Source organism: Carcharodon carcharias, chromosome 14, assembly GCF_017639515.1.
Source record: "Carcharodon carcharias isolate sCarCar2 chromosome 14, sCarCar2.pri, whole genome shotgun sequence".
NCBI classification, from domain to species: domain Eukaryota; kingdom Metazoa; phylum Chordata; class Chondrichthyes; order Lamniformes; family Lamnidae; genus Carcharodon; species Carcharodon carcharias.
Window position 1 is genome coordinate 144,302,934 of NC_054480.1, and position 13,944 is coordinate 144,316,877.

The window sequence follows — 13,944 nt, forward strand, 5'->3', positions numbered from 1 at the left end:
ATACTATTCTTGCATACATCAACTTTTTTAATGTTAGAGAAATAAACCAAAATTAGATAACATTACCTGGTTTACCTAGCTGATTTATGGAAGATTTTAGGTTTGTAATTATGCAAATGTGTTTGAGTGGAAACTTGAACCATAACTTTGCTTTGAAAAAGGAACACAATTTTGAGTGGAAATTGTGCCTGGATTGTTGTTTGCATCCACAACAGAAGCAATAATTTCACAGTTTGTCAGTGATTTTTTTTATAAATAGATCATGCCAGTGTGATACCAATGTGGTTATCGGGGGTAGGCGGGAATGTGGAGCTGAGCTTACAATCAGATCAGCATGATCTTTTTGAATGGTAGAGCAGGCTCGAAGGGCTGAGTGGCCCACAGCTCCTAATTTGTATGTTTGTACCAGTAAGCAAATAATTCTTATAGTAGTGCCATCTTTATGTTACTCAACTGTAATCAAGATAAGGTGAGTTGAAATCGCACCAAGTGAAAAGTTTAAATCATGAAATGTAAAGCTGGTAGAAGTAGACATGGCCATAAAGCTGTTGGCTTGTCATAAAAACCGATCTTGTTTACTAATGTCTTTGAGAAGGAAACCTGCCACGCCTATTCACTCTGTGATGTGTCTCCAATCAGACACCATTTTGGTTGGCACTTAACTGCCTGCTGAAATGGCCCCGCAATCCACTCGGCTGTAACAAACTGCTTGTAGCAATTCTAAAAGATCCACCGCCACCTGCTGAGGGCAGTGAAAGATGGCATTAAATGCCAGTTATGCCCACATCTGAGAACTGAGAAATCATTTTTAAAAAAATGAGTAAAAGTCCTTCGTTCAATCCTGTATTCCTCCTCTTGTATGACCAATACTTCAACTTTTGAAACTGCAATTGCTTGGCAGGAATTTCATCCTTTTTTTCTTTTGCTTTTTTTACGGAATTCGCGTGAAATAAGAATTTATATAGTGAATGTATATGAAGGATAAGTTAGTATGGTTATGCACATGCTGCAAACAATTTCCGTTTGAGAAGTTTGGTTTACAGTTTAAAGCTAACCATACTCATTGTGTTTCAGCTTACTGTGACTCTAGGCTTTTTTACTCTGCTTCAAGTGTCTTAATTATCAGAAATTTTAGCACTGAAGTCCAATACTTATGCTGCAGCAGAGTTACTGGCCTAATACTTTTTGTAATTTTTTTCTTTTTTTTTGCTGTTTCTTTTCTGCTCCCCCACCCACCATTACATCTGCTGCCTTCCAAGGAACTTTCTTTGGCCCCCATCCTGTGTTGCATCTCTTCGTGATATCATCTGAAGGCACTGTCAGTTTCACATGTACTCTGATGAAACCCAGCTCTGTTTCACCACTACTTCTCTTGACTCCTGCACTGTTACTAAATTATCAGACTGTTTAGCCGACATCTAGTACTGGATGAGCAGAAATTTTCCCCAGTTAAATATTGGGAAGACCGAAGCCGTTGTTTTCAGTCCTGCTCCAAACTCTGTTCCCTTGCTCCTAACTCTGTCTTTTCCCGGGCAGCAGTCTGAAGTTAAGCCAGTCTGTTCGCAACTTTGGTGTCACATTTAATCCTGAGATGTGGTTCCAACCTTATAGTGCCATCACTGAGACTGCCCATTTTCACCTCCGTATAAAATGACATGACTACTTTTTCTCTGTCTCATCTTATCTCCTGCTGAAACCCTCATCCATGCCTTTGTTACCTCTGGACTTCACTATTCAACACCCTCCAGGCTGGTGTCTCACATTCTACTCTCTGTAAACTTGAGGTCATCCAAAGCTCTGCTGCCCACACCGTAACTCTCAGCAAGTCCCGTTCCCTGTCACCCTTGTAATTGCTGACCTACATTGTCTCCCAGTCAAGCAACGTCTTAACTTATAATTCTTATCCCTGTTTTCAAATCCCTCTATGGACTTACTCCTCCCTATCTCTCTCACCTGCTCTAATCCTCAAATATTAGCACTTGTTTAATTTTGGCCTCTTGTGCATTCCGAATTATAATCGCCCCACCATTTGTTGCTGTGTCTTCAGGTATCTGATCCAAGCTCTGAAATTTCCTCCCTACACCTTTCTGCCTCTCTACTTCTCTGCCTCTACCTCACCACCTCACTTTGCTCCTTTAAGACATTCTTTAAAACGTTCCATTTTGACCAAGCTTTTAGTTATCTGACCTAATGGGCGAGATTTTCCGCACCTGCTCGCCACTGGGATCTTTCAGTCCCGCTGCAAGTCAGTGGACTTCTGGCTGAGTCACCGCCTCCCCTGCAATGGGGCCAGAAAATCCCAGCCAGTATCTTCTGATGTAGCTTCGTGTCATACTTGGTTTTATAATGCTCCTGTGAAGTGCCTTGGAGTGTTTCATGTAAACATGAGTTTTCTGTGATGTCAGCTTTCATTTTATCATCATTATCCATCTTAGTCTTAGCTTAGACCCAACTCCCTAGCTGTCTTTCCCTTTGCTTCTAGGTGAAATAATTTTTGTTTCTACTTCACCCATCTTGAATTTAAATGTTTCCCACTACTAGTTTATTTTGTCTAAATTTGATATGTTTCCTTCCATTTAAAATTTTTCATTTCTAGCTTAGCACTTTTTAAACACTTTTTTAACCCTTTCATCTATTCTGCCTTTAAACATAATTGTTTTATTCCTGATCCTAAATATTCTACTTTCAGGCCTTTTTTGTTCCAGACCATTTTCCAAAACTAGGTCTAACAATTAGATAAAAACAAAAAGCTGTGGATGCTGGAAATCCAAAACAAAAACAGAATTACCTGGAAAAACTCAGCAGGTCTGGCAGCATCGGCGGAGAAGAAAAGAGTTGATGTTTCGAGTCCTCGTGACCCTTCAACAGAACATTCTGTTGAAGGGTCATGAGGACTCGAAACGTCAACTCTTTTCTTCTCTGCCGATGCTGCCAGACCTGCTGAGTTTTTCCAGGTAATTCTGTTTTTGTTTAGGTCTAACAATTGTTATACTAGCTATAATTGTAACTGATGAAAAAACAGCCCTGAATGAATTCTGTGAGCCCTTCCCTATTTTGAGCAGTTGTTAGTGTTATCTCAGACTACATCTGGATATTTTGTGCCTTGTTATCACTGCTCTATTCTGAAACCTTCTTTGAATTATGTGTACATCTCTTCCTGTATTTCTCAAGATTTGTTCCATAAGCCCAATGATGTTGCAGAATCATTATTTCTCAATTCATTTCGGATAATCAGTGGAAACACCAATGTACAAGTTGAAGTTTTGTATAGTAATACCTCCATTACCTCATTGCCATGTTTTAAATATCCCCCAATTTTACGAACATATGAAATGGGAGCAGAAGTAGGCCGTTCGGCTCCTCAAGCCTGTTCCGCCATTAAATAAGATCATGGCTCATCTGTTTGTTTTGAGTTCTATATTCCCATCCATCCTTGATAACCTTAGTCGCTTGTTAAGCAAGGGAATCAATCTACCTCTGCCTTAAAAATATTCAGTGACCTCACTTCCACTGTCTTCTGAGGCAGAGTTCCAAAGTCGCACAACCCTCAGAAAACATTTCTTCTCATCTCTGTCCTATAAGGGCGACCTCTAATTTTAAAACAGTGTCCCCTAGTCCTGGACTCACCCACAAGAGGAAACATCCTTTAAATGTCCAGCTTGTCAAAACCATTCAGGATCTTTTATACTTCAATTAAGTCACTCCTCATTCTTCTAAACTCCAGTGAAAACAAGCCCAGCCTGTCCAACCTATCCTCATAAGACAAACTGCTCAATCCAAGTATCAGTCTAGTAAATCTCCTCTGAACTGCCTCCAACGCATGATTTCTCTTTCACAAAACCATGCTGACTCTTCTCAATTACCTTGTGTTTTTTTTTTTGAGTGCCCAGCTATGACGGCTTTAATTATTGACTCTTAACACCTTCCCCATTATAGATGTGAAGCTAACTGGCCTATAGTTTCCTGTTTTCTGCCTCCCTCCTTCTTGAAAGGAGTGGTTATATTTGCTACTTTCCAGTCTGATGGAACTTTTCCAGAATCTCGAGAATTTTGGAAAACTAACACCAACACATCTACTACCTCATTAGCCACCTCTTTTAATACCCTAGGATGAAATCCATCTGGACCCAGAGACTTGTCAGCCTGCAGCTCTATCGGTTTACTCAGTACTGCTTCCTCAGTGATTGTAATTTCACCAAGTTCCCCTCTCCCCACCACCAGCAGCTTACAGCTATTACTATGTTTTTTGTATCCTCTAGTGTGAAGACAGAAGCAAAATGCTTGTTCATTTCATCCGCCATTTCCTTATTATCTACTATTAACTCACCATTCTCACTAACTTTACCTAATCTTTTTCGGTTTCAATACCTGTAGAAACTCTTGCTATCCGTTTATACATTTCTAGCTAGCTTCCTCTCATACTCTACTTTTCTTTTGTTTTATTAATTCACGAGACGTGGACTTCGCTGGCTGGGCCAGCATTTAATGCCCACCCCTAGTTGTCCTTGAGAAGGTGGTGGTGAGCTGCCTTCTTGAACTGCTGTAGTCCATGTGGTGTAGTGCACCCACAGTGCTGTTAGGAAGGGAGTTCCAGGATTTTAACCCAGTGACAGTGAAGGAACGGCGATATATTTCCCAAGTCAGGATGGTGAGTGACTTGGAGGGGAACTTCCAGGTGGTGATGTTTCCATCTATCTGCTGCTCTTGTCCTTCTGGATGATGGTGGTTGTAGGTTTGGAAGGTGCTGTTGAAGGAGCCTTGGTCAATTCCTGCAATGCATCCTGCTACTGGTATGCACTGCTGCTACTGTGTGTCAGTGGTGGAGGGAGTGAATGTTTGTGGATGTGGTGCCAATCAAGCAGGCTGCTTTGTCCTGGATGGTGTCAAGCTTCTTGAGTGTTGTTGGAGCTGCACTCATCTAGCCAAGTGGAGAGTATTCCATAACACTCTTGACCTGTGCCTTGTCGATGGTGGACAGATTTTGGGGAGTCAGGAGGTGAGTTACTTGTCGCAGGATTCCTAGCCTATGACCTGCTCTTGTAGCAGTATTTATATGACTAATCCAGTTCAGTTTTTGGTCAGTGGTAACCCCCAGGATGTTGGGTGCAGAGGATTCAGCGATTGTAATGCCATTGAACGTTAAGGTGCACATGGTCATTGCCTGACACTTGTGTGGCGTGATTGTTACTTGCCACCTGGATATTGTCCCGGTCATGTTTCATTTGGACATGGGCTGCTTCAGTATCTGAGGAGTTGCGAATGGTGCTGAACATTATGCAATCATCAGCGAGCATCCCCACTTCTGACCTTATGATGGAAGGAAGGTCATTGAAGCAGCTGAAGATGTTTGGGCCAAAGACACTAGCCTGAGGCATGCCTGCAGTGATGTCCTGGAGCTGAGATGATTGACCTCCAACAGCCACAACCATCTTCGTTTGTGCTAGGTATGACTCCAACCAGTGGAGAGTTTTCCCCGATTCCCTTTGATTCCAGATTTGCTAGGGCTCCTTGATGCCACACTTGGTCAAATGCGGCCTTGATGTCAAAGGCTTTCACTCTCACCTCACCTTGGGAGTTCAGCCCTTTTGCCATGTTTGAACCAAGGCTGTAATGAGGCCAGGAGCTGACTGATCTTGGCAGAACCCAAACTGGGTGTCAGTGAGCAGGTTACTGATAAGCAAGTGCTGCTTGATAGCACTGTTGATGAATCATTCCATTACTTTACTAATGATCGAGAGGAGTCTGATGGGGCGGTAATTGGCCGGGTTGGATTTGTCCTGCTTTTTGTGTACAGGACATACCTGGGTAATTTTCCACATAGGGTAGATGCCAGTGTTGTAGCTGTACTGGAACAGCTTGGTTAGGAGCACGGCACGTTCTGGAGCACCAGTCTTCAGTACTATTGCTGGAATATTGTCAGGGTCCATAGCCTTTGCAGTATCCAGTGCCTTCAGCTGTTTTTTGATATCTTGTAGAGTGATTCGCATTAGCTGAAGACTGGCATCTTTGATGCTGGGGACTTCCAGAGTAGGCCGAGATGGATCATCCACTTGGCACTTCTGGCTGAAGATTGCAAAAGATAAGGCTGAAGCATTTGCTACACTGATGTGCTGGGCTCCTCCATCATTGAAGATGGGATATTAGTGGAACCTCTTCCCACAGAGAGTTGTTTAATTGTCCACCACCATTCACGACTGGATGTGACAGGACTGCAGAGCTTGATCTGATGCGTTGGTTGTGGAATTGCTTTGTTCTTTCTATCCCTTGCTGTTTATGCAGTTTGGCACACAAGTAGTCCTGTGGTGTATCTTCATCGGGTTAACACCTCATTTTTTGGTATGCCTGGTGCTGCTCCTGGCATACCCTCATGCACTCTTTATTGAACCAGGCTCGATGGTAATGGTGGAGTGGGGGATATGCTGGGCCATGAGGTTACAGATTGTGTTAGAGTACAATTCTGCTGCTGACCCACAGCACCTCATGGATGCCCAGTCTTGAGTTGCTAGATCTGGTTGAAACCTATCCCATTTAGTTGTTTGGTAGTGCCACACAGCACGATGGAGGCTCACTTTGAAGGTGGGACTTTGTTTCCACAGCAACTGTGCAGTGGTCACTCCTACCGATACTGCGGCAGGCAGGTTGATGAGGAAGGGGTCAATTATATTGCTTCCCCTCTTGGTTCCCTCACCACCTGCTGCAGACTCAGTCTAGCAGCTATGTAATTTAGGACTCAGCCAGCTTGGTCAGTACTGGTGGTGTTTGGGGCATTATCTGTAAGATTTGATCCTGTGAGGATGACTATGTTGCTTGACTAGTCTGAGACAGCTCTTCCAGTTTTGGCTCTAGCCCCCTGATGTTAGTAAGAGCTGAACGAGCTGAGATTGCCATTGTTTTCAGTCTGTCTGGTTTCATTCCTTTTTTGTGACTTTGTAGTGGTTTGCTAGGCCACTTCAGAGGGCATTTAAGAGTCACCACATGTCAGACCAGATAAGGACAACAGATTTAGTGAACCAGTTGGGTTTTTACAACAATTGACAATTAGACTTTTAATTTCAGATTTTTATTGAATTCAAATTCTACCCTCCGCCATGGCGGGATTTGAACCCAGGTCTCCAGAGCATGACCCTGGGTCTGTTGCTAGTCCAGCGTCAATACCACTAAGCCGTTGCCTCCCTGATTAACCTTTTAGTCATTCTCTGCTGTCCTTTACAATCTGACCAATCAGCTGTCCTGCCATTCATCCTTGCGCAGTTATAAGCTTTTTCCTTAAGTCTGCTTTCCCTAACTTCTTTAGCTAATGGGTCCTCCCTTTAGAATCTTTCTTTCTAGTAGGAATGCAGTTATTCTGAGTATTGTGAAAAATCCCCTTAAATGCTGCTGCTTCTCTATTGATCTATTCCCTAGCCTAGTGAGCCAGTCAACTTCAGCCAGCTTAGCTTTCATGCTTACATAGTTGTCCTTATTTAAATGTAAAACACTAGTCCTAGACCCACTCCTCTCCCTTTCATGTTGGATGTAGAATGCAGTCGTATTTTGGTCACTGCTACCCAGGGGTGCCTTTACCCTGAAGTCATTAATATTATTTCTACTTTGCTTATTTGTACACAAACATTACCCTTGGTTTTCTTTCTTTTCTATCCTGTTTTTTTTTGATGCCTCCCTCATCTTTAAGCTGAGATTTTATATTCCAAACTTTTCTGGCTAAGTTTTTACACAACATGTAATTTAAGCAGTTGCTTGTTACATGATCCTTGGGGTTATCAAACACTAATTCAAAGCTGTTTTCTTTTCATGACCACTGACTTTGAATACTGTTGATAGGATTAGGGGGAAGAGAGAGCTTCAAGGTATAGTGTGTTTAGTGCAAAATCTAGCTGTTGAAGTATACTAGTTGTATTTGATGTAGCTAATTTTAGTGATGAGCAAATCCTTCTCCTTGCAGTTATTTTTAATTAAGAAACTGAGTGTACTGGGTAACATTTTAGAACAAATGCTGTTTCAGACATTGGCACATGGTAGGTAGGATAGCCCCTTACTGCTTTATTATTCTTTGGTATTTATCTTTGTTTTGAGTATTGAGTTTGAGGTTTTGACTTAGTAGTGATTAACCGTGTATTGTATTTCATATAGTAAAATAATGCAGTAGAAACTGGATTGTATGAATGTGTGCCTGCAGTTTATCTACGAGAGGCTTATTGAGATCATTTTCACTGAGGGCAACTCAGTTTCTGGAAATTACATTTTCCCAGAAAGATTACATTATGAAGTTAAATTATGTCTTGAGCATCACCTTTACATTGTTTCGAATCTTTTCTTAACTTCTCAAAACTTTTCCTGTTATGACTCTAGGAACATCAACTTGTGGTTAAAAAATTAGAATTCTAAAAATTTAGCAGACTGATATATGAGCTAATGTGATATTCACTAACATTTTTCATTATTTTGTTTACATTGAATCTGTAAGTTTGAAGTTTAATCATTGGCGTTATATTGACACTTTAATTTGTTTATGGAACACATGCAAGTAGGGGTAGTGATAGATTTTTATCTATTGAGAAGTCATCAATTTGAATGCTAAAGCAATTGTGGGTATATTGTTAATTGGACTGTTTGCTTTGAATGTGTTCAGTTCGCTAACTGTAATGTATATTCACAATTCAAGCATCCTGCTTTCTATAGGAATTTGTCCATTTAGGACAATCGCACTCCACAACCCCCCTTAACACCCTGTTCCTGCACTGCAGATAAACATTTCCTTATCCCTAACTGTAAACCTACCCTTAATAAATTGAGAAACTACTTATTTGAATGTTTGACTTTAATTTTTAGTAAGGCGTCATTATTAATAGCATTATTTTCAGTCCCAAAGTTAGTGTGACAGAGTGAGACATAGATCAACCCTATGTATTTCAGCAGAAAGATAGAGTAGGTCTTTCAGCCCACTCGAAGTTTCTATCGAAGATGGATTCAGTTTTATCTGGGTCAAGAGATTCAGAATATTACCTGCTTTCCTGTCAACCAGTTGAGAATCATAGGTTATCACTCTTTTAGTTGCAGGGTGTTTTGGGGATACTGCTTATTTCATATTTATTAAACTCTTAGGGTAATATTATTTAGATTGTAGTAGATCAAAAATAAGCAGGCTGTCACATTTGAGTCCTATGCTGCAAGAGTGTTGTCCAGGAGTTGAGTTGAAAGGATTGGCTTGATAATGTCATGAGGTATGGGGGTGGGGTGGAGGAGAGCGGGTGATGGAGATCATTTTCCCCAGAACCAGTCAAGGTTGGATTTGTTCCTACAGGGTTTGATGGATGTCATCAACGCTGCCGCTAAGCTGTACGGGTGGCGGCCATGCAGCAACCTGGAAGGTACTGCGCAGGCCTTATGTGATAAATAATGTGGGTGCGCAGCCACACACGCAAATTTTTAAGGGACCATGAGCAACATAAATTTGCAAGGCCGCACTTGATGGCATAATTTGAAAGTGAAGACCTTACAGTATTTGTCCAGCCTGAAGATAAAATAGGATAGAACCTCATAAGCGGGTACTATAATGTGGGTGTGTTCATTATATTTTCCCATGTAAATGTGCTGGAACAATGTAGTATTTGTTATGAAATAACAATAAAATGCTGGCAATACTGACTGTCAGCTATGGAGAGAGAAATGGCTTTAACGTTTCAGGTTGATTTATTTCTCTTTCCAGAGATGTTGCCTGATTGCCGAGCATTTCCAGCATTTTTTTTGTTTTTATTTCAGATTTCCAGCGTTTGCAATATTTTACTTCTGTTTTAGTATTTATCTTTTTACGTATAATTTGAGTTTATTCCCTCAGACTTTATTCAGTTACCAGTAAATTGTGAAATTCTGCATTGACAATTGTTGACTTTTTATGGCACAACATACATCAGGAATACAAGTGTTTCAAATGACTGTTTTTAAGTAAGAAATGTTCTTTTAGATTCTTAATTATGATGAAGAATGAACTTTGTGACAAGTATCAATTGACAATTATTAATGCACCCTGTTTTATGTTGCGGTTATTGGTGATGAGTGATTATATTTTCAGTATTTCTTTACAGTGTTGTGTTTGTGAATAATTTTGCCTTTGGTCCCGAGGTGGATCACCAGCTGAAGGAACGATTTGCAAACATGAAGGAAGGTAAGAGCACTTTATTTTTTCTTAACTTTTATTAGCAACAAAAATTAGCTACCTCAAACCAGCAACACTGTTGTTCCTACCCTGTTCAAAAAATTAAAATTATTAAAATGTGACTTGCAAAGTAGTGGATCTTTGAGCTTGGATTGAATTTACATTATCAAATTGATATTCCTTATTATTACATTACAGTACTTATTCAAGTAGTAATCAGTTTAAAAACTGCGGTAGTTGGTGCTTCATAATTTCCAGCCAGGATAATACCATGGGTGGACTTGGAACTTTCAATTTAAATTTCCTTAATAGAGCTGCATATAGTTGCTGAATACTGCCTATTTTGTTGGGCCAAGTGGTACTTGGTTACTTAAATTAGCATCATAAGTGCATTTGTTTCCACCTTGAGACCTGTTCAGATTGTTTCGAGTGAATTAAAATTGGGAGTACATTATGCTACATTTCTTCCAATTATTTTATTTGCCTTTGCTTCCACACTCCATCTGAGTAGTTGGATTGTTGACCATGGGCTTGATGGTAATACCAAATCATAGCTATTTGACTGGGGGAGGGTGTCATGTTATGCTGTCCAAGGTTTGCCTTGCACTCAGTTGGACGATTAAAAGCAAGACTGGCCCCTATTCCACAGCCTGCAATCACTGAAAATAGCCTGTTTCTGCCCACTCTTTCCCATTCCATCATAATTTAAACACTATCAAATCATCTCTTAATTTGATTAAAACAGCCCTAGTTGGAATAGCTAAGTTATACAACTATCTAACTCTACATGTGGCATGAAGCTCTACTTGATGGGAGTGGGAAGTCATTGACCACTTGAGAGTATAAGCCAGAATTAGCAATCCATGTTGCAGTCAAATAAGGCTTTCTACAAAAGCGCAATTTTGTGGATGCTTTCTTAGTTGTGTACTTGCATTGTGTGAACATTTTGCATTTAAATTAAGATCAATCCATGTAGATTTCATACTTAAAGTTTATAAAATGATTTGAAAAGATGTGGAGTACAGCTTGAGGAATTTGTAATTGGTTATCATCATTTTTACAGGTGGCAAAATTGTCTCTTCCAAACCCTTTGCACCATTGAATTTCAGAATAAATAGCCGGAACTTGAGTGGTAAGTTTTCATTGAACTTGGGTTTTTAACTTGGCTTAATATGGCTCTAGCATCCCAGCCCCACATTCCTTAATCAGTTGTTACAAAGTATATACATTTTTGATGAACTCATGACCGGTTTCTTGAAAACAATATTCAAAACTTTCAGAACTAAATTGGAGGTAATACATTAGGACTTTTGATAATATTGTCTCTGCTCTTAAGATTTTTTACTAGACTGGTTGCATGAATCTGTTCAAGGTCTTTTCTCCCAAAAAGAAAACAATTTATATTTGCTAATTGAGATTTCTGTGCAGTCCTATTTTACGGTTTAACACTGTTCCCACTGGCATTGATTTGGCTGTGGATCCAATGATTTGTTCCATAGAATCCAAGTTGTTTTGGTTATGACTGATCAAAATTATCTTCATACTTGAATTCACTTTGTGCATTGTGCCCATTTTTTTAATAGGTGTAGCTACACAGTCCTTTTCCAAATTGTCAGCAGAAATTTAACTGTATACTGGGCTTTGTTGCTCAGATGGTGCCAGTCCTGCTGCAACATGGTGCATTATTGCAGGAAATTAAGAAACCTTTGAACAGGAAACTGCTCAAGTTTTTGAGAAGCATTTATTACTATGTTTTAGTATAACTGTCAGCAAAATCTGGCATTTGTACAAACGACTTTTCTTATAAGGTGTTAAAAAAAGCAGAAACTGATGCAGGGTCATAATTGAAGAGTTGAGAGAGGTGAATTGAAAACAGTGTCAGAAATTTAGGTATGAAGGCTTTTTGAGGCATGAAAGTTAGCAACGTAGCTGAGGGAATTAGGAAAGGAGGCCTAGAGCATAGGGCCAAGATATTTGTAAGCTTGGCTCCAATGTGGAGATTGGAAGGGCAAAGCTGAAACATGGCTGGTGGAGGTTAAGTCATGGAGGAATTTATACAAGAGAAGATTTTCATATGCACTGGTGGACAGGGAGTTCATGAAGGTCGGTACAGCAGAGGTTCCAAGCAGGCCAAATTTGGTATCGGACAGAAAACCCACTGTAGTTTAAGATGGGTTTTTGACAGTTTTTTGTTGGGGATTTTTTGAGTGTACGGGTGTAAAACATTTAAAATTCCAAATGTATTTTTTAAAAAAAACTTTTCTCTTTGCCGAATCAATCTCTGTATAAATACAGAAACTACAATTAAAGGGGGAACAAAAAAATCTGCACACTGAAATTATAATTTTGAAACATGCAATTTTGGATGTCCCATCTTTAAGCTAGAGGCCATTTTTAGAATACTTTGAGATCTTAGTGTTTTTCAAGTACAATTATAAATGTTGCAGATATAATTTTTTACCTGTTTCTGAAGAAACTATGCAGACTAATTTTATTATTTCATTGGATCTGGTCATTGCTGGCTAGGCCAGCATTTGTTGTCCATCCCTAATTGCCCTTGAATCAAGGGGCTTGCTATACCATTTCAGAAGGTTAAAAGTTAACCACGTTGCTGTGGGTCTGGAGCCACATGTAGGCCAGACCTGGTAAGGATTGCAGATTTCCTTCCCTAAAGGGCATTAGAGAACCAGATGGGCTTTTACAACAATCAACAATGGTTTCATGGTCACCATTGCTTAGACCTGCTTTTCAATTCCAGATTATTAATTGATTTTAAATTTCACCAGCTGCCATGGTGGGATTTGAACCCTTGTCCCACAGCATTAGCCTGGGCTTCTGGATTACTAGCCCAGTAACATTACCACTATGCAATCATCTCCCCCTGTTGGGGGGAATTATTGGGAAATCTTTGATCAGATTGATCCAGTGTGATTGGAAATTGTTGCAGTGATTGCTGGGTCAAAATCCTGGAACTCCCTCCCTAGCAGCACTGTGGTTATACTGTCACCACATGGACTTCTGTGGTTCAAGAAGGATGCTCACCACCACCCCCTCAAGGGCAATTAGGGATGAACAATAAATGCTGGCCTAGCCATCCTATGAGTGAAAAAAAAATTGTTTGGTAAAAGTTTTACACAGGAAAGCCTGCTCATTGATTACAATTGCATACTGTTATTTGGAAATGCTTTCCAGTCAGCAATTGTTATTTGAAATTTAAAACCAAGCAAGTTGGTAAAATGTTCATGTAATATTGGATTCATGTATGACAAGCACGTATTTTTGTACTTCTATGTTCTTCAAAGATATTGGCACTATCATGAGAGTTGTGGAGTTATCACCACTGCGAGGCTCAGTTTCGTGGACTGGCAAACCAGTCTCCTATTACCTGCATACAATTGATCGGACCATAGTAAGTAGTGTGTTAAGTTGTCTAAATTGCTGGGAATGTGCCAGTTATTGTTCATGGGGGATGGGAGGGAATGGTGTTATTAGTGACCTTTGCCATATTTTAATGGTTTTGGGTGATGAATGGAATTGCAGCTGAATGATTGTGTTGGTGAGAAGTGTGGTGCAAAAAGTGAAACATTGCTTAAAAAGGTAGCTTTAACTCTTTTTCATACTTTTAAAGTCGCATTTTACTTCCACTGCAAGCTTCTATATTTTTAATTGATTTATATTTCCCACAAAGACACTTCTTTTTCCTCCTGTGTACGTTATATTAGCTCTATGTTTAATTGCAATTCTTAAGTTTGCCATCTCTACTGGAGGAATTGTCTCAACTATGTAGATGG

General features: G+C 40.0%; 1 protein-coding gene across 6 annotated transcripts in view; it reads left to right on the forward strand.

Annotated features, from left to right (window-relative positions):
• Window positions 1–13,944, forward strand: part of dot1l (DOT1-like histone H3K79 methyltransferase) — a 110,460-nt gene that overhangs the window by 37,438 nt on the left and 59,078 nt on the right. For 4 of the 6 annotated variants that reach the window (XM_041204047.1, XM_041204051.1, XM_041204048.1 and 1 more), the window contains exons 9-11: window positions 10,083–10,162; window positions 11,217–11,285; window positions 13,456–13,562. In XM_041204047.1, the coding sequence (XP_041059981.1) occupies window positions 10,083–10,162; window positions 11,217–11,285; window positions 13,456–13,562 (256 nt within the window). Of the gene's footprint in view, window positions 1–10,069; window positions 10,163–11,216; window positions 11,286–13,455; window positions 13,563–13,944 lie in introns of all 6 variants that reach the window. The other 2 variants (XM_041204049.1, XM_041204052.1) reach the window with 2 other exon arrangements.